The following is a 20885-nucleotide window of genomic DNA, read 5'->3' as shown; positions in this document are numbered from 1 at the left end:
AGAGTATATCCGTAGATTAACTTGACATCTACTCGGCATTCTTGATATGAATATAATCAAGAGATGACGAATAAGTTACTTGTATGCTAAGGTGACTTCATGAGTCTCAAACATTTGTGATTAAAAATAACCTCTTAGAACTTCTAATGTTTATTTATTTTGGTACATACAATTGAATCATGTTGTTAAGATAAAGTTTTTTTGCTTTGTTGCATGTACAGAGGAAGTTAGAAATTTACAGTAGAGATGGCTAAATAGCTGATACACTAGCAAAATAATTTTTGTTGAACTGCCACGGATTAATCAAAATAATTATATAAAACAAGTTAAATTTAGAGTTTTAAATAAGAAAAATCTACATAATTTAACACAAAATTCTATTACATTATGATAAAATATTAAAATTTATAAATTCTGTATAGATTCAAACCACAATTCCAAAGTTTCATTGACTATGGATTTTTGAAATTATCCATCCACTCACATTTTAACATAAATTGAGTGATACATCATACAAGGGAATGGGACAATAATTCAATAGTACCCTATTTTTGTGGGCATAAAAGAGACACATACCTCAAAGATTTTTTTTTTTTTTAAAAAAAAAGATAAAATGCAACATAATCTTTTGTTCATTCCCATTCACCAAGAACAACATATTCAAAGTTTACTCCAATGGCACTAACCAACTAAAATATACTTAAAAAAATCCATAATTTTTCCTACCCAAAAATTAAGGAAATGCCAATTTTTAATGTATCATCTTTAGGAGTTGGTTCAATATCGAGCTTTTGTTTTAATTCACAAATTTCACCCAATGATTCAACTATTAGTTCTTGTGCCTTATCTTATGCTTCATATAATTACTTCCCATATACTAGTAGTAATAATCTCCTGAATTTCTGCAGAAAATGTGGAATTTCTAAATACCCATTTCATGCAACTCAAATTAATTCTCCTTCTGATGCTCAAATTGCTGAAAATTTGGATGGTAGTCCTCTTTCTCCTGATTCGGAACCCACTCGTCCTATTCGGGTGAGTTTCATTTAAGTCTTCAATACTACTTTTTGTGTTTTTTTAAAGATTCTTATTGAAAGATTGCATTTTTGATAGTTGTGATAGAGTTTGGTTATGGATTTTGATGAAATTATTGATGAAAGCAAGATTTTTTAATACCCACTTCCAGAAGCTGATTATGATAGTATCTTGCGAAGATGTAATTAGCTGAAAGTTTTGGTAGGAAAACAATTGTTTGTGTAAGGGTGAATGTTTTTTATTTGACAATATTTTGTGTGATTGGATGTACCATAATATGTAGAATAAGGGTTATATCCTTGTTTACAGGATAAGTGCTGGTTTGGTAATTGAGAGTTGGAAATACTAAATTACATTCCATTAACCTAATGCCACTAATGGCTTCCACCCAAGCAAGGTTTAGGGTCGTAAATCAAAAAAGACTGATGGTCGGTTTTGGGCTATTTTTTAGACATTTTGAGGAATAGCAAATTCAAGGTTTAGGGTCGGTTGACCCTTGGTGATAAAAAACATCATGTTTAACTTAGATAAATAAAAAATACACATGATTTTATGATAATCGATCTCAATCTTTTGGAATTAGTACTTTAGCGTTGTTGTTGACATGATTTAATGAACCATTTTAAATTGGAAATTTTAAGTGTAGGAATTTTTTCGATGGGAATAATGTGAAATGCCGAAGTGTTGAGAAGTTCTATGTGAATGTGTGAACTTCACAACTTACATGGCTTTTAAAGATGAGCATTGGGTTCCTTATAAAATGTGTGAACTTCACAATTTTCATGGCTTTTTTAAAATAAGTATAGCTGATTGAAGTTTTATATTGATTGTCCATTTTGACAATGAAGTTAGGCTTCACTGTTTTTGGTATTTGGAATTGGATTATGATGACATAGACTAAAATGGTTGTGTGAGGTTTCAAATACATGCTTATTATGAATAAGAATACCATGTTGACTGTAAATGGGAGATATTTCTTTCTTTGTGTAGAATTGAGACCAGTGTTACACGAAAAAATCTGGATTCAATACGATAAACAAAACGAGAAACAACAAGCGTTAATTTGGTGTTTCGAATCTTAGGAAGCGAAATTGATCCTATAGAAGCTAAGATAGGGTCATGTTGTTGTCAAAATACATTAATGGTAAGTAGGAATATAACTATAACTCTAATTGGTAATCAAAAGTCTTGTATGATCCCAAATGTAGAACATAATATAACAGCAACTATTAAAGAAAAAGATAAAAGCAAGTTCTTCCATTTTGATGCGAACAAGAAACGAGAAACATTAATTTAGTGTTTCAAATTGCGTTCATGTACCGTTTCGGTACACGGTTTGGAATGCGGTACTAGGCATAGTTTTGTGTTTCACACTTCTACCCCTGAAGCCTATTGATACCTTGTAAGCATTGAGATGATGTTGACGATGATGTAAATAATGAAGTTTTGAGACTCATTTATTTGAAGTTGGATGTTTGTATTTTTCTATATGCTAATGCATCTATTGCCATGAAGAAATAGAGGCCTGCTGACTGGGAGGCAGCTAAGAAGTATAAAGAAACTGGATCCATCTATGAGGGAAGAATTGAAGGTTTCAATAATGGTGGTTTGCTAGTTCGTTTCTACTCGCTTATCGGTTTCCTTCCTTTTCCACAGTTGAGCCCCTCTTACTCTTGTAAAGGTACTTAACTTTGTTTTCTTCATTTGTTTCTGGATAAAGTATTTTGTTGATGCTAAGGGATGGCTTTTCATTCTAGTTGCAAGTTTGAGTTTATCCCTTTTTCCCCCCTTCAAAATCATAAAAGTAATAACATGAAGTTTTTATTCGGTTGTTTAAATTGAACTAATTTTACATTGTCGTAGTACATGAATGTTTAGATGTGATGGATCAAGCAAAGTTTTTTCTATGTTTAGTAACGATTCTGTCTTACTTTTGCTGTAGAACCAAAGAAGACTATACAACAGATTGCAAGAGGGCTTATTGGATCTGATATTCAAATGAAGGTAACTAGCATTAGCATCTCACTTATGTTACTCAGATTTTTCATTTTGCTTCACGTATTCGTGTCCGATCTTTGATCCTCGGACATTGGTATGGGACTTAGACACTTCATTTTAGGCGTAAAATTGAATATTTAGACATATCGGACGCTTGGACACGTACCAATATCCAACATCAGTACCCGAGTCCAAGTAACATAGCATCTCACTTTGGAACCGTGTGATACAAATTACTCCTTTTGCGACCGTAAGTGCTGGTGCCTTTCTGGTAGCTTTGAAAATAAGGAAGAAAGTATATTCCACTTGTAGTAGAAGAAGCATGTGTTGGGCCTTCTCGGTTATTTTTTCAGCCGACTTATGTATTTGTTTTAGTCTTGTCGTTGTCTTATAATAAAACCAAGAAAACATTCTATTTTATTGCTTTATCTTTGAGAATCATGTATTGGCTTAGTGGTTGAATGCTTTCTTCCACCCCTTGTGATAGAGATTTGATTCTCATCACCTACAAGAAAGATTGATTTTCCCCTCCTCTCTCGCGTGTAGGGAATTCCCTTAACCAATAATCAAAATTGGTTTAACTTTGAATCACATGCTAAAGGTAATTAATATTATCTTTGAGGAAAGACTAACATATACATACAACATAACTGGGAAGAAACTTTACATGATACACTATCTAGATTTGGCCCAACATTTACGGCCTGTTTGGTAGTCGATACTAAATGGTGGAAATGGTAATGGAAAAGTTAGTTTGATTTTGGTAGGACCGTCTATTGACAAACTTATTGGCCATGCTTATTATCTTTAAACAATCTTATTTTCTTCACAAAATTCATTCCAATACATTATCATTTGAAATGTGGTATTGGTGATAATGGAAAATTATGAACAAAAATACTTTTTTATGATCAAACTTTTATTTCTATAGAATCGACATGATAAATATTATGAAAATTTACACTACAAATCATACTCATTACCACCAAATAGTACCATTAATCAAACAGGCCGTTAGGGTCCTGGAGTAAAATCTTGATCCACCTTACTTTCAGCATGAGAATAGTTTTATATTCCAACTCTCTTAGCTTGTCATCAATTTTTTTTCTATGCCGTTGTTGGAACAGGTAATTGAGGTGGAGGAGGAGAGCAAGAAATTGATATTCTCTGAGAAGGAGGCCACTTGGTCAAAATATTCCGAGAAGATCAATGAAGGGGACATCTTTGAGGGTATGGTTGGTGTGGTCGAGGACTATGGTGCCTTTATTCATCTGCGCTTTCCTGATGGTATATTTATGCTTCAACCCTTTGTTACTTTAATAGTTTTCTCATGAAGTTTTGGCATCCTTTCGTGATGTATGATCAATGGTCAATTTGAAACACCCTTTTTGTTATTACAAGAGTAAGATTGCGTACATTTGGCCACCCAAAACCCGCCTAGGAGGGAGCCATTTGCAATTGGGGTAATGGCTTGTTATTTCCTAATATGTGAAGAAAATGCAGGAAAATACCATCTTACTGGCTTGGTACATGTTTCGGAGGTTTCGTGGGATTATGTTCAAGATGTCAGAGATGCTTTAAGAGTGGGTGATATTGTGAAAGTTAAGGTTGTACAAATTAACAGGTGAGAGCCTAAATATAATTTGCTTTTATAAGTGCGACTACTTATAACCTGTATATGAACTTTAAACTTCTATAAACTTAACCCGTAGCTCACCTTGTTAAACTTATTTTAGTAAAATGTCCAAACGTGGGTGGCCGTTAAGCTTGACTAGGCAATAGTTAACGAGATCTGGAATTACGTATTCCATTGGCTAAAACATCTAGTTGGCAACCACATTGGTTGGTGGTGATTGTATAAAAGGTTGTTTATTCTCGATTGTGTCATGTGTGCAACTGTGCATGCTATATCGAGTGATTCCTCAATATTGTTTATAAATACAGGGAGAAGTCAAGGATTACATTGTCAATCAGGCAATTGGAGGAAGATCCATTGTTCGAGACCTTGGACAAAGTTATTCCTCAGGTATGACCAACATGGAAATCATCTTTTCCTTCATTACGTGGTTAAACATGTCTTTTATCAATCTAAGTACAACAACAGTCCATTATCCCAATGCCAATAAGGACTCCCACCTAAGTAGGGTTTGAGGGTTGAATGTAGCAATCTGACCCTTGTTGATAACAAAGAGCTTATTTCCGATTAACTCTTGGTAGCAACTGTCATATGCAACTTCACATAAATAAGAGCACAAGGTTTAATAAGCTATCTTAATATAGTCCATTATAATTCGAGACCAAAGAATGGCCCTTCGTAATAAGGAACACTTTTTGCCAATCCAAGTAAAATGTCCTACTTCTATATGATTTGTGAACAGGATGGTGCAGCACGTCCCGGTTCTACAAGCACAAGTGAAAGCTATGATATCCAACCACTTCCTGGACTCGAAGAAATATTTCAGGAGTTGTTAAAAGAAGACGGGTATTTCTTTTCCAACCATTTACATGAAAATTTATCATTCCTACATTCCTAGTTTTTAAGCAGTTAAAAATTGCATGAATATTTTCCAACATTGTCAAAGTACGCGCGAGTTTTTAAATGATTTGTTCAACCGAAAACATCTTGAAAATGATTTTGTTTCCTGTAGTCACTTATTTTTCAAGGGAAAAATCGGTTGTTTTTAACTTCCTTTCTTTGGTTCTTAGTTAGAACTGTGAGGAGAAAAGGAAAACTAGGAATGGCATCTGTTGAAGGAGAGAAGGAAAATGAGGAAAATGTTGCATTATCCTTAAAATTGCGAAATGATTTCTACCCCGGTAAACTATTCACGATTGGAATTTTCAACTCATTTAATTTCTCCGCCTAGGCATGGCCACGGTCTGGGTTGGTCCGGTTCCGTTCCGGTTCCACCCGGTTCCGGTTCCATTTGGAACCTGTCGCGAACGGTTCCGGTTCCGGTTCCGGTTCCGGTTCCGGGCGGTTCCAAACGGTTCCTTGGCGGTTCATGAGGCGGTTCCGGCGGTTCCAACTCACGGGACGGGCGGGTCGGACCATCGGTTCCATTTTAATTTTTTCTTTAAATTTTTGTATAATAAAAAAATACTATAATATCGCGGACGTACCTTTGATGATTACTTGATTATTAGCGAAATTCATTGCATGTCAAGTTGTCATCGTTATTGAAATATTTACTAAAAAGAATGGAAAAAAATAAATTAATAAGAAACGAATCAATGATAATGTCGATAAAGATGATTAATAAAAAAAGAGGGAGAAAATGGACTTGAACCTAGTACCCAAATGAATACTAAGCTGCCTACGTATCCCGAAGGAATCAAAGCCCACGTAGTTCTTTGTCATACCTTTTATTTATAGTTGTTGAGTGTTGATTCATCGTTGTCGCTTGTCGGATTGATCCTATTCGTCTTCGTCATCATCATGTGGTTGATTAGATGCTTCCGCTGACTCTCCTCCTGACGATGATGAAGTTGTATCCATCATCATCCATGGATCATCATCGTCGTCTTGATCATCATCGTTCCTTAGTCCTTGTGTTCGAATCTCCGCTTGATCCCAATCTTTCTTGCAAACACATATTTGAATACTATGTGGAGCAAGACGAGATCGCTTTTCGTCCAAAACTCTTCTACCTGCACTAAAAGCAGACTCCGACGCAATAGTTGACGCGGGAATTGCAAGGATATCCTTTGCAATTCTCGATAAAATGGGAAATTTAAAAGATTTTTCTTTCCACCACTCCAAAATATTATAGACACTTGGGTCTATTTCAAAGTGGTGTTTAAGATAACTATCTAATTCTAAATATGTGGTCGAGGAAGAAGAAGATCCTACAAAACTATCATCTTGAGTCATTATGTTAGCTATTACTGAATTATAGAAAGTGGGACGAGCCGAAACGCTAGCACGCCTAGACATATCGCGTTTCGGGTTATATACACTAGCGTAAAAATCATAGAGTTCAGCTAAATATTTTTTACATGTTCCTACATAATATTGTACATCAGAAGACGGGCGATCTAACGAGTGATAATAAAATCCTATTACTTTAGTTAGGACCTCAGTTTTAAAACGTGGGTCCAAAATGGTTGCGATTCCATAAATATAAGGAAAATCGGTAAAATATGATTTCCATTTTTCCATCATATCTGCAAGAATCGGCCTTAATTGTGGGTTAGTATATTCATGTGTATGTTTAAGTAGATGATAAAAAATAGTAATACATTCACTTATTACTAAGTGAACGTTCGGTTCATAAACATAAGAAAAAATCTTAGTCGCGTGGTCATACGCTTCTAATATGTTATGTATACCTATTGCTAATTCCCAAGTGTCATCAGCTATGAAACTATCTGTACACTCACTATATGGTTGTGTTATTACTGGGCGATAAGCAATCGCCTTTCTTAATAAATCGTTGGTTGAGCCCCAACGTGTAGGAGTATCTAATGACCAATACACTTTTTTAAGTTGGTATTGGTCACATAATTGTTTATATCGTCTTTTTATCTTTCCGATCCTAAGCCATTTCACTATATCCCTAATTGGTTCTAATAAAACGGCTAGTTTTGGCGAACCAGTGGGCCGGTTCAACCGGACCGGTTCCGGTTCCATGGAACCGTTGGACCGGTTCCGGTTCCAAACCGCGGGTTTTTTTACCCGGTTCACGACGGTTTTTTCCGGCGGTTTCACGGTTCCGGCAATTTTTTTCCGGCGATTTCACGGTTTCGCGGTTCGGAACCTGTCGCAAACGGTTCCGGTTCCAAGTGGTTCGGGACCAGTTCGATTCCGGGTAACCCGCCTCGTGGCCATGCCTATCTCCGCCTCATAAGTAGAGGTGTTCAATGGGCCGGCCATGCTCAAATAAAAATGGTTCGGGCCGGATACATGCTCTAAAAGTATGATGCAGGTTGAATACGACAAAATAGACCAAAGTCCATATTCAGTCCATATTCAGCCCATATTTTAAAATTCACAAAAGCCCATTTGTAGACCTTTTTAAAACCATTTAAATATATGCTAATGCAATGGTGAAGAAACAAGAAACAAACTAATGCAAAGTAAACCACAAAAACAGAGCAAGCAACAACAATGGCAGCAACACACAATATATGAGGTATCTAATGATACCTTACCCACAAATAAAGTATCTTATCATTAATACAAACAAGAATACATTAATGACTCACCTTACAAGCTTCAAGAACACACTCTCAAAGCAAAAGATTGAATCTTGATGTCAATCTCCCTCAAATGCCCTAATACAAGTGGAGAAAAACTCTCTTGGCTAAACCCTAGTAATCTCTTAGTATTAGGCTCTCACACTCTCCCTAATACACTCCTAAGACCCCTTATATAGTCCCATGACATATTTGGGAGCCTTAGGACAAACCCACAAAAGCCCACAAAGAATCGGACATAAAACAGAAACGCGTACTGTGAGGAGCTGATCGTTGCTTGACCCGAGCAAGATCCGCTCGATCACCCGAGCGAGAGTCTAGTAGCTTCTGTCTTGCTGCCCCTGCTTGGCTCGACCGAGCCCATCAAGCTCGACCACTCGAGCAGGCCTCAAAACCTTCCATGAGCACTCCGTTGCCTTCATCAAGGCACACTAAGTCTCCCACTTTGATCACTTCATCAAGTGAAACATAAGCCCTCATACTTCCTTGCACTCACAACCTCGTTCTCAAACATGCAAGCCAAGGAGTACGCTAGGAGGTGAAATCACCTCCATCATGTTGAGATTTGAGGCTTGACTGAACAAAACGCATTTTTTCAACCCTTCTAAAAAGGGGCTGGATCAGGGCTGAAAATGGCCTCTCAGACCATTGATTACCTCTTGTCACAAGTTATACAATGCCCCGAAAATGGTTCTCTTCAGAACCAACCATAACCTATGAGAAAAAACTTGCTGGTTTTTTTTTTCCTCAATAACCATATACTCACTAGTCTTTTGCTACATTACATCTAATAACCTCTCGCTTCAATTTATGTAAAACACATTTCTGTTGTGTGTGAAACACAAAGTTCAGTTCAAATACTAACATGCTTTACAATGTTCTACTATCATGTAAATTTTCTAAATTTAGTTTTTCTACCATAAATTGTGCAGTATTGCTGAAGTCAGAGTCAGACGGCAAGGTTTCGAGAAGCGTGTGGTCTCACAAGATCTCCAGCTCTGGCTTTCTAATGTCGGTGTCTTTCGCTTATTCCATCTAAAACATTCAAACGTTCTTATATACTTCGTCTTTAACTAAGTGTGAAAATGTTTGCTGTGATTCAACAGGCACCCGCAACCGATAACCAATACACTTTACTTGCTCGTGCTGGAAGGCAGGTGCGTAGAATACTCCATTAATATTAATTCGTATAACATATAAGACAGAAAAAGACAGTCGTGTAGGTTTAATACACATTCAGAGAAGAGTGTTCGACCGGCCTAAATAAGTATCCTAGATTCACCCTAATCTTATGTTAGATGGGAAAAACCATCCAATCTTGAGGGTTTTTCTTTCAATAGTACCTCTTGTTTATTGGGAATATTTTGTGATCCCTTCATTAAGTATTCGACTGTGTGTTAAAAGTTCGTTCTTGTCTCGTTAAGGTTCAAGAAATACAGATGACTACAACACTTGATCAAGAAGGAATTAAAAAAGCTTTGCAGCGGGTTCTCGAACGTGTTCCTTGATAAGATATCGACAACATCATCGTTGTAGAACACTGAAACAACGTTTTAACGGTGTACAGTACATGTAATACTATATGCATGCACATCAGTGCATTTATAAATCTTTCCCATATTAGTTACTCAATGTATTTTGTTGATCGTTCTATGATTGATTAATTGATATACATGGTGATGTTGCATACATGAAAAGTACTTGAAATGAAAGGAGAAAGAGAGAATTTGGATGGTTAAATAGTTTATGCCTCATCTTGAAGTGTTGAAGAGAAATTGCATAAATGCTTTTTTAGTTAAATGTAACAATTTTAATAGGTCAGAAGCGAGTACTTGTCAGAATAACCCTCTAGTCATAAGAAAGACACAAGATTGACTAATGATTGAGTTGGGAAAACTACTGGTAGTATCTATTGAGGTTCATCCTCATTTGCAGAATCAACATTACACCCGACAACACATACAACTCGATTTGAATGAATTGTGAAAGTATCTTGATCGATTGATATTCACTCTTGGCAATGCAAGCATGCTTGAAAAATCAAGTATTTGTTCATCGATAACCACTTTAGAACTACGTTATTTGGATGTCGAACTGGTTTATAAAGGTTGAAATGATTTTATGGAAACTCTATGAGGATGTAAGCTTTTTTTTATATATTTTCATGAATGTTCAAGAAAAGCTCTTTTCTCTCCTTGTATATAATAAATTGGCCTAGTTCAGACTACATAAATTCCGTTTAGGTGGAAACCACGTGATAAAATGGGGTAATAGACTGTTGATTGTCAATAATTTTCTCAGCAATTCAAATTGACATGGCCCATAACAAAAGTCTCCAATTAAAATCACCTATCTAGTCACTCATCATCAATGAAGAGTAACATAATTTAAGCGTTATTGAGATTTGATTATAAAGTAGATGTATAATAAAAGAGCAAAGAGGTGTTGATATGCTATATACTCCTCCATCCCAATCAATTTATTCCATTTTTATTTTAGTTCGTCCCAATAAATTTATTTAATTTTTATTTTTAGATATGATCTCACCATATATACCGTCTATACTATATTGTAATTTTTAAATAACCCACTACTTAAAAGTATTTATTTAATTTGTTAGAGAGGATGGAGGAGTGAATAGTGATCAGAGAAGCACATGCATTCCCCAACATTAACAGTACACTTTCATATTACCTTTTTTTCTTTCTTCTTTTCCGACTTCCAATATATCAATCCATTGCCCTTATCTTTACAATACCATTCATTTAAAGGGCCCATGTTTTTTCTCACCATATTTTGTGACAAAAAAGTAATTGGAAATTGGCTAAGTAACATCCACAAACAATCCTCTTAGTTTGCTTTGAAAGTTACAACCCACCAAATTATAAACAAGGGAGAAGGAAAAAGGGAAAAGTTGATGGTACTCGAAATAGTCATTTAAGTTGTGAGTTAGGAAAGTTTTAACACACTACAAATTATTGATACACCAAAAGTAAAGTGGAATACTATTTTTTTGAAATAAAGAAAATAATTTATTATGAAGAATATACTACAACTTAGCGGATCAAAAGCATAGGGTACACCTTTTAGACCAAAAGAAAGCTCAAAGAGTATGCTGATACTATACAAAAGGATCATAGTTAGAGCAAGTGCCAATCATAATGCAAGAGGGAGGACGTTGCATGAAGTTGATTCTTTTAGGGAGCGGGAGCAAATAGGTGTTTCAACATGGTTGCCTTGAACAAGGCAAAATGCAACATCAAACATCTAAAGAGTCTAAACGAGCACACGCAGTCAGAAATCCAAATGTGTTAACCTTTTTTGGTTGCAAAGCTTGAGACACGCTATTTCTTTTGCTAGAGTTCTTTAAACAATATCATGAGCTGTATAAAAGGTCTGAAGTAGTATTAGAATGCTGATGCTAATACATAGAGAGAATTAAATATGGTTTGAGAGTCTAGAGTGTGTTTCCCATATATAATATCATGATCAGTATGGCATCTCTATTAAAAGAGTAAAACTTGAGCTCAACTTGAGTTAGTTCATTGTTTGCGAGTGGTATACAATTATTGCATTGATGAATCATAGAAATGAAACATATTCTATTTTGAGTGGAAGGTGTCCAAGACACCATACATTTTGTTATGTGTGTTTTGTTTATCAAAATATTAATCTTTTTACTGTGTGTCCATATATGCGTTTTTCTTTATCATTTTACACCTCTTCTCACCATTTAAGGGTCCAAGCCTTGCTATTTATGTGCTTTGAACATCTCATAAAGGGGATAGGGCCTCTATTTGCATTGGAGGAAAATATGGTTGTGGCTCTCATCGTGCTCGCATTTGTCATCCACATCATCCATGCCCATATTAGCAAGCTTGTCTCTAGTGCCAAGACCCCCTTGATTCAAGGGAGACATACTTGTGCCTGCTTATTGGAAGCCTTAACATGCCAAAGGAAGACTTTGTATATGGAGCAGGGTTGTCTTGTTTATTTTTGGACTCTAGACCAAGAAATAAAAAAAGCCCCAAATAACTCATAATATTATTTAGCAAAAAATATAAATTACGTATAAGTTTAATTCAAATTAATGTCAACTTTGTATTTAAAAATACATTTTTGGAACCTGAAAAATTTGAGGCTCCTGGATAGTAGTCCACTTTACCTTTACTAGTCGACGGCCATGATATGGAGTAACATTTATACTCCCTAGTCCCTCCTAAAGTCCTATTTTATTAAATGTCTCATTTAAATATACTAGCTCTTTAATATGTATCCATATTATTATTTCTCACCATTTTAGGTATTTTCAACCATCAATTTAGCATTTAATTTCAATTAGGTATTTAATTTAATTATTTCTAATCAGGAACATCTCATAATCTCTAAACCTTCAATGATAATAACACTCCCCTAATTGTAACTGACTTAAACCATACATATAGCAATTATTGAACACACACATAATCACATTTATTGTACATGTTGCACCTTGAACTTCACAGCCACCCCAAATGCTATTATGGACTTTTAATTATTAAATCAGGGTCGATCTTAAGATTTAAAATTTAAGAGATTTGAGATGAAATTTTAATTATGGACTTTTAAATATTAAATATACTATTATAATTCTCTAAATATTAAATAAAGTGTTTTTTTTTTCTTAATTTATGGATGGATCCAAATTATAGACCCCTTTTCCCACCGAGAAAAAACGAAAATTGATCAGAATCTCCCTAAATAAATGTATATGATACTAGTTTTAGTTGGAGTAAGACTTGATTTCAATTTACATTCTACTTTAATTCTTACTAGAAGGATCTTAAGTAATTGAATCACAACTTACGTTTGTAAGTCTAATTTATTTAGCATACATTAACATCATAATACATTAATAACATCTAAAAGCTACATATGTAATTAATGCTTAAAATGAGATGGATGATTTTACAAACATTGATATTTATATGTTATTGTGTTGTTGTAGTAAAGGTAAAAGGGTAAAATAGAATGACAAAAAAATAAAAATGAGGCATTTTCAGTGAATTGGCCCTATAAAAAAATGTCTTATTCTCTATGAATAGGAGGCAGTAGTAAAAATAAACAAAAATCGATTATAAATTTAAATTAGCTGATTGAAAACTTTTACTTAGAATTTGTTTCTCCACTTATAGAAATTTCTTTAGTTTTATACCAATAAAAATATCTATAAATTATATCGATCGTTTGGATCTTTTAGGATATGAATCTCCAATTTTCTCACCCAATGCAAATAAAACGAGTTAGTTGAGCCAGAAATATCTCGATGAGTTGTGAAAAGCTCACAACTCACGATAAGAGCCACCTACAACTACAAGTATTTAGGAAAGATATGGAAAGTGGACCCTATTTTAGGTTTTCTTTACAAATTAGCTTGCGGTGATCTATATATACTATATATAAATTTATAATAACTAATAAGAAACTATAAAATACTAACTAATTCGTTCAGAGCGTTAATTAACAAAAATAACAATATATGTCCTTTGGTTTTTATTAGTCGCTACAGAAAATGAGATCTTGTGAGAAGAAATATCATTATCTGTACTAACTAATAAAAACTAGTTAAGTATTTGAAAAAATAAATTAAAAAATAAATAAAAGATAAATTATATTGTTCTAATTTATTATTTAAAATTAATTTCATCATCATCATCCTACTACCTAGTATATTTCGCTCATAGAATAAATTAAAATTAATTTATGCTTATTAAAAAATGTCCTGAGAAAGAGGGTATATATTCCTAAGACCCATTATATTAATGTTGGAAAATAGATGATATACACTATACTATATCATATTGACATGAAATTTTATGAGTGTAATTGGGAAAAATATATTGTTCCCCTAAATCTAACAACATGAAAATTTTACTTTTACTTTTATTTTTCATGAAAATTTAACAAAGAAATGAAAATTGAATTTCTTCTGAGTCTTATTATATCATAAGCTTCATAAGATATCTAATCAGCAAGTACTCCCATCCATGAAAACTTTTGTTATTGTACTAACAAAAAGTATACATTATCCATCCTATGAATAATATGTAATGTGTCATATAACAAATCTAGGAAATTAAGCTCAACAAATAATCATAAAAACCAAATATGATCGTTACAATATATACTTAATCAAAATTCTTATTAATTAACATTTAAAACATTGAACCGTGTTTATATAGATAGTACCAAATACTTAAATAACAAAAATAATAATTAACATAAACACAAACATAAAATAAATTTCTATTTAAATGAACCTCTAACAAAGAAAATACTCAACTCAGGTCCATCAGAATGATCAGGATTAATCATATACAAAGCCTCAGAATCCTTAGACCCTACAACCCTTTCAAATCTTGCTCTTAAATAAGTAAATTGATCACCATTATCATCTTTCTCCATCTTAATCAGTTCATCATCATGATCATAATAATAATAATCATAATCATCATTATCAAGATGATTATAATTATTATGATCATAATGACTATGACGATGCTGTTGTTCATGACCATGACTATGACCATGATTATTATTTTTCGACGAGGGTGCTGGTAAAACTCCAACACCCATCGAAACACCACGAAGCATTTGCATAACATGTATTTCATCATCAGAAAATTGTGTTCTTCTAATAGAATATCCCATTTTTCTACCATTACAATAAATAGCCCAAACAAATTCCTCCATAAGTTTCTTTTTATGGGTTTTAGTCTCACTTTCTAGGGCAACCCTTAAAATATCACAACCCATTTCTTTGTAGAATGTGGATGAAAGTATAGGAAGTTCAACCATAAAGATAGGGATCCCATGAGGGTTTTCTTGTATGGCTAGGGTTATTCGGCCTCGGCGTGTGCCGAATAGGGTTATGATGGTTGCATGATCCGATATCATTGGCCGCCGGAGGTAGAGGTGGTGGGATTTGGCTAGTAGAGCCACCACTTTGCACCCTGAGGTAAGGAGGGGGAAAAGTTTGAACATTTTAAGTAGGCCACCTTTAGAAGAGGAGGGTTTTGGAGTTGATTTTTTGGTGTTAGTGTCATAATTAGGGTTTGATTGTTTAAGTAGAGATATTAAGGATGATGGGTTTTGGATTTTTCTAAATGGGATTGAAAATTTTGATGGCATTTTTTTTATTAGATAATAATGATCAAATTGATGAATTAGGGTTTTTGATTGTTTTGGATGTAGAGATTTTGAATGAATGGAAGGATAGAAATATGGATCATTTAAGCTAATTTATAAGTTTGTTTGTAAGAAGGGGGGAAGTACCAATTAGATGGTTGAATGTGGAATTTCAATTATTAATTTGTATTTTTTTTTCTTAATTGGATAAAAGAGAGGAAGAGGACCCTCCCTTAAAGTGAAGGGTACTTGGATAATGTAAGGGCTAGAATGGTGCCCCAAATTATCCTTTTTGATTATTTTACTTAATTGATTGATGATTTTTAAGGAATGGAGGTGGATGAGGTGGGGGACAACCTTTATGAAACTTAAGAAAGAAACACTACTAGTACATAGTATTTAGTTCATAACATACATAATATCCTCCTTTTTATCAATCAATTAAAATAGTGTTTCTTTTCATCTTTAGTGGAATTTGTTTCTCCTATTTCTTTTTCAATCACAAGTGCAATAGTAGAAATTTCTAGTTTGTATTCTCTAGAAAATTAAATATTAAGAAAATCAAAAGAACCTATATAAATATATATGATAAAATAGGATTGCAAACATTCTACAATCTTGTGGGGAGAGTATATTATAGACAACACAAATATATATTAAATAAATTCACTATATATCAATTATAGGAAATTAAATGTTAAAAATCGTATTATATTCATATCTTTATGGTTACATGCATTTTCAAGGGAAATGGTAAAAAAAACATGATTTACTTGTTGCTAGTTATAGAAGTCACTCCAAATAAGACCTTAAAAATTAGTTTAATTGCAATATTTTTATAAAATATATTCTACCTTATTTCAAGTAAAAATCAAATATTTAGTTCAATTATGTGATCACATTCTCTCACTTTTTATAAAAATTGAACTAAACCTAATATTAGGTTTAGTTTCAATTTTTTTTTAGAAAAGGTGTAGTTCAATTCAATTCCAACAAATTTGAAAAAGCATAATTTACCCATAAAACTCTTACATTAAAAAAATATATCAAAATAACTAAGACAATTTAAAATAAATGAACGTAGGTATGTTTTGTATACTATTTCTTATTTTGTCCCATTCTATTCTTTCGAGATCACCAAAAATCATACAAGTACCAACTTCTACAAATCCCCACCAATTAGTAGGGCTTGATCAAGAAAGAAGTTGAAGAAGTTCATCACATGCAATATAATCCTAATAGATTAAAATTTTCTTCCTTGTATCATTTATTTAGTTACAACATATTTAAAAACTTGTCAAATTAAAATAGAAAACGCATCAAAATGACTAATTTAAAATAATATACTAGATAATAATAAACGTAGTTATATTTTACGCCATTCCTTATTGATCAATCATTCCATCATGTTTTCTACTTTTTCTAATGCAATTTAGTTTATGTAAGAAATTACATATATATATATATATATATATATATATATATATATATATTTATATAATATATATATATATATATATATATATATATATATATATATATATATATTTATATATATACATATATATATATATATATATATATATATATATTTATATATATACATATATATATATATATATATATATATATATATATATATATTCATGGTTAATCAATAGAATGAGATAATTGTAGGAAAATCATGAAAATATTAAATTATTCTAGATAATTTTTCCAAATAAAAATGAGCAAATTCAATAGAGGGCGAACTGTTGGGATGGTTTGTCTCACATCAATGAATTAAAGATATTGTGCACACTTTATAAGTCATTAAAACCTTCCTCCTATTACCATATATATGACTTTACGATAATATCTCCTTGACTTATGTAATGTCTGATCCCCGTGTTATTCCAATTATATACTGTCAATGACAATTAATCCAACTTTATTTAATAAGGACTAAAATTAAAAGAAAAATGAGGGTATATTATTGAAAAAGGTCATTATTAATTTTTAGGATTTGGAGCTTAGATTATAACAGCCTGTTAATGCTAACAGTTGATATATATGGGGCAGATTTTTATATCAACTGTTAGCATTAACAAATAATAACTTCCCACACGCTATAATAATTTTAGTCCTTATTAAATAAAGTTGGATTAATTGTCATTGACAGTATATAATTGGAATAACACGGGGATCAGACATTACACAAGTCAAGGAGATATTATTTTAAAGTCATATATATGGTAATAGGAGGAAGGTTTTAATGACTTATAAAGTGTGCACAGCATCTTTAGTTCATTGATGTGAGACAAACCATCCCAACAGTTCGCCCTCTATTGAATTTGCTCATTTTTATTTGGAAAAATTATCTAGAATAATCTAATATTTTCATGATTTTCCTACAATAATCTCATTCTATTGATTAACCATGAATAATCCAACTTTAGAGGGTATTTTCCTAGAGTAAACCCGGTATCCCAATGAATTGTTATAGCAAGTTTTATTTTTTTTAAAAAAATAAATTAGAATAATATATCGAAAAAAAAGTGAAAAAATATTTTAAAAAGTTTCTAATTTTTTTAATTATTTAGAATTTTTTATGTAAATTTTTTAAATTTTTCTCTAATTTTACATTAATTTTCAATTTAAATTTTTTAGGGAATCATATACTATAGTAGGTCACCAGATTACCCAAGCTTACTCTTGGCAAATATTCCTAAAGTTAGAATTATTCATGGTTAATTAATAGGTGAGATTATTATATGAAAATCATGAAAATTGTGGATTATTTTAGGTAATTTTTTCTTTCATTTTGACTATAATCCACACTTTTTCTTTAATTCTCATTTATACATTTGACTTATTTTTTTTATTTCAGCTATATATTCTTTATTTTTACCCAATTTTTTTTATTCTCACCATCTGTACTTGAAGCTATTTATTTGAGATTAGTAGGAGGAATAGTCTAAATTCAATTGGTCTATATTTTGTTCTGTACAAAGTACAAGATGATGGATGTTCCTTTCAAGTCATATGCAAATTACTGGTTCATCTGTCTAACTTAGCTTGTAACAACCTGTAAAGCTTTATTTTTGGTGGTGGATTTCTTCCTGTGAATATGAGATTTATGAAGCTAAGCCTGCCCATCCATTTACGTTCAACAAACCAACCATGTGCTTAGTTGTAGTGACCACCTTTTATTGGGGCCTTATTACATCATACTTTCAGTCATCATTTTTCCTTTTTTCTAAGTTTTTTACCTGTTTCATCCAATTGTTTTTACTATAAATGATGGACTAAATCTAGGCATCATAAGGTGAATCATTTGATTAAAAATTTGATTATTATTGAATTTTGTAACTTAATACATAAAAAATATAATAATATTCGATCCCTTCTGATCTAGTAGTATTTTAGATTTACCTCGTCTTAAGAGCTTGTGACATTCTTTTGGGTTGGTGGATTAACTTATTATAATTATACTACTTTAACTATTGTTATCTATAAAGGTGTTAAAAAAAAAAACTCGATGATTCGACATTTGTTCGATTTTGTAATCGAACTTGACTTTGAATCGACTTTAAAATGGATTTACAATTATGTAAATACCAAAGTAGACAAAAGATTTAATTTTAAACCGTCATGAAACATATAACCTGTAATCGATCCGATAATCGGACTTGTTCGGTTTTTATTTTATGGAGGTCACATTTTCTATCTTTTCAACATACTTAATTCACCTTCCTTGTTTTTTTAAAACTTATTCTTCTCATTTAGTTAATTTCCACTAAACTTTTCAAAACCATTAAACTCAGATGTATCAATTATGTTATTGCCCTTAAAAAGCACCACTTCTATCTTTATGATTTTGGACTTTATTTCATATATTTTTAATCATCCCTCTAATCTATTTATGTTTCTATTTTTGACAATGATATCATATTATCTTATTTAATTTCATCTATAAACTCATTTTTTCTCCATTTATAGCCTATATGACTTTTGTCTTTATCTTATGGCTATATATTAACAAAATAAACTTTTACATTTAGAGAATAGTCATAAGTAGTAAATTTTTTTTAAAAAAATTATTTTATTTTCATTTTATTAAAAAATTACTTACGTGTAAGTGGAAAAGAGGAATTAATTAATCTTTCAATATATCCTATAAATATTAAAAATCAAACCGTAATCATAAAGATAAAAAGAGCTTTAAATGACTAGGGAGAATGCGTTGCACGAACATGAAAGATGAAGTTTCCTTCCTTTTAACACGATCTCTTATGATTGGTGAGACTTGTGAAACATCTGATAATGCATGTGGTTGCGTGAAGAAGATTATAAGTCTTAGTTCCTGCTCTTTGTTTGCTTATGACTTATGAGTAGTGTTTAATTAATTATATTAATCAATTAATACAGTTATTCTATCTCAATCGTACGTCCTTGAAATTGAACTTGGTGATCTTGTCTTTAACTCTAGGCTACTACTAGCTAGCTACATTATTTCATTATACTTTCTCTTTTCTGAAATATTTGCTATATTTTTATTGTGGGCACTATTCATCGTTCAAGCTTATTTTATATATTGAGACAAATATTTAAGAAAAAATATAGTCAAGTGGGATCTTATTTGAATCGTGTAATCGCATACTTTGATAATATTAACTTTTTATAATTTTTATATGAGTATAATTAAATACATAAATAAACAAAATAATACAGTAAGTTGCGTAAAAAGTCAAATGTAGCAAATATAGTGGAACGGAGGAAGTATGTTAAAGTAGACTAAATTATGTTGTTTCTATAGTAATAAAAATTTAATCATAAGTTTTTTTCATTACCATGTAATAATACTACATGTCAAAATGACAATGCATTGGAGTAAATTTTATGAAGAAAATAATGCATTGGAGTAAATTTTATGAAGAAAATAATGCATTGGAGTAAATTTTATGAAGAAAATAATGCATTGAAGTAAATTTTATGAAGAAAATGAGATGATTGTAATAGAAGAAATATAACCACTAAACTTGCTAAGAGATTTATTCACTAAAATTACACAAAATTTCCATTACCATTTTAATCATTTTATAGTGACTACAATTACTTAAAATGCACGCTGAAGTGCCTTAGATTCAAAGTGTTTTGTTTTATTGGAACTGCATCAAGTTAGTATTTTGTTTTTTTTTTTTTTTTTTTTTTTTGATTTTTTTTGGCTTTGTTGGGATGTATTTGGCCTTCTCTTTCAATAAAACAAAAAATATAAAAAGTTCCAAGCCTCCTTACATATATATAATTCACTTTTCATGTTTTAATTATTTTTGTACATTTCAACATACTAAAACTAGTTTGGAAGTTGTAATATAAAAATAGGTGTGGCTAGGTTGATTGTTGATATTAATTGATGATAATAGAAATAATTTATAGTGTTAATTTTCATGAAATATGTCATATATGGTATTGAAAAATTCATAGTAAATAAGTTTATTTGCTCA

At 31.9% G+C, this 20885-nt stretch overlaps 2 protein-coding genes across 2 annotated transcripts; one reads left to right on the top strand and one right to left on the bottom strand.

Moving 5' to 3' along the window:
* The first annotated feature begins 590 nt into the window (after positions 1-590).
* Positions 591-9972, top strand: LOC130818540 (30S ribosomal protein S1, chloroplastic). The gene is made up of 10 exons (XM_057684707.1): positions 591-1035; positions 2557-2716; positions 2978-3039; positions 4161-4320; positions 4537-4657; positions 4978-5059; positions 5412-5515; positions 9165-9243; positions 9339-9389; positions 9657-9972. The coding sequence occupies exons 1-10, from the start codon at positions 742-744 to the stop codon at positions 9738-9740; spliced, it is 1197 nt and encodes a 398-aa protein (XP_057540690.1). The 5' UTR covers positions 591-741; the 3' UTR covers positions 9741-9972.
* A 4424-nt stretch (positions 9973-14396) lies between these two features.
* Positions 14397-15735, bottom strand: LOC130820125 (protein MIZU-KUSSEI 1). Its single transcript, XM_057685381.1, has one exon. The coding sequence runs from the start codon at positions 15400-15402 to the stop codon at positions 14518-14520; it is 885 nt and encodes a 294-aa protein (XP_057541364.1). The 5' UTR covers positions 15403-15735; the 3' UTR covers positions 14397-14517.
* Between the last annotated feature and the right edge of the window lie 5150 nt (positions 15736-20885).

This window comes from Amaranthus tricolor, chromosome 1 (assembly GCF_026212465.1).
Source record: "Amaranthus tricolor cultivar Red isolate AtriRed21 chromosome 1, ASM2621246v1, whole genome shotgun sequence".
NCBI lineage: Eukaryota > Viridiplantae > Streptophyta > Magnoliopsida > Caryophyllales > Amaranthaceae > Amaranthus > Amaranthus tricolor.
Note: the sequence above shows the minus strand (reverse complement) of the source record. Positions and strands in the feature narration are given on the sequence as shown.

Coding starts and splice junctions, on each gene's coding strand:
- LOC130818540 (XM_057684707.1), top strand. CDS start 742: ATGCCAATTTTTAATGTATCATCTTTAGGAGTTGGTTCAATATCGAGC. Junction 2,717..2,977: donor CCCCTCTTACTCTTGTAAAG/GTACTTAACTTT, acceptor CTTTTGCTGTAG/AACCAAAGAAGACTATACAA. Junction 5,060..5,411: donor TGGACAAAGTTATTCCTCAG/GTATGACCAACA, acceptor ATTTGTGAACAG/GATGGTGCAGCACGTCCCGG.
- LOC130820125 (XM_057685381.1), bottom strand. CDS start 15,402: ATGCCATCAAAATTTTCAATCCCATTTAGAAAAATCCAAAACCCATCA.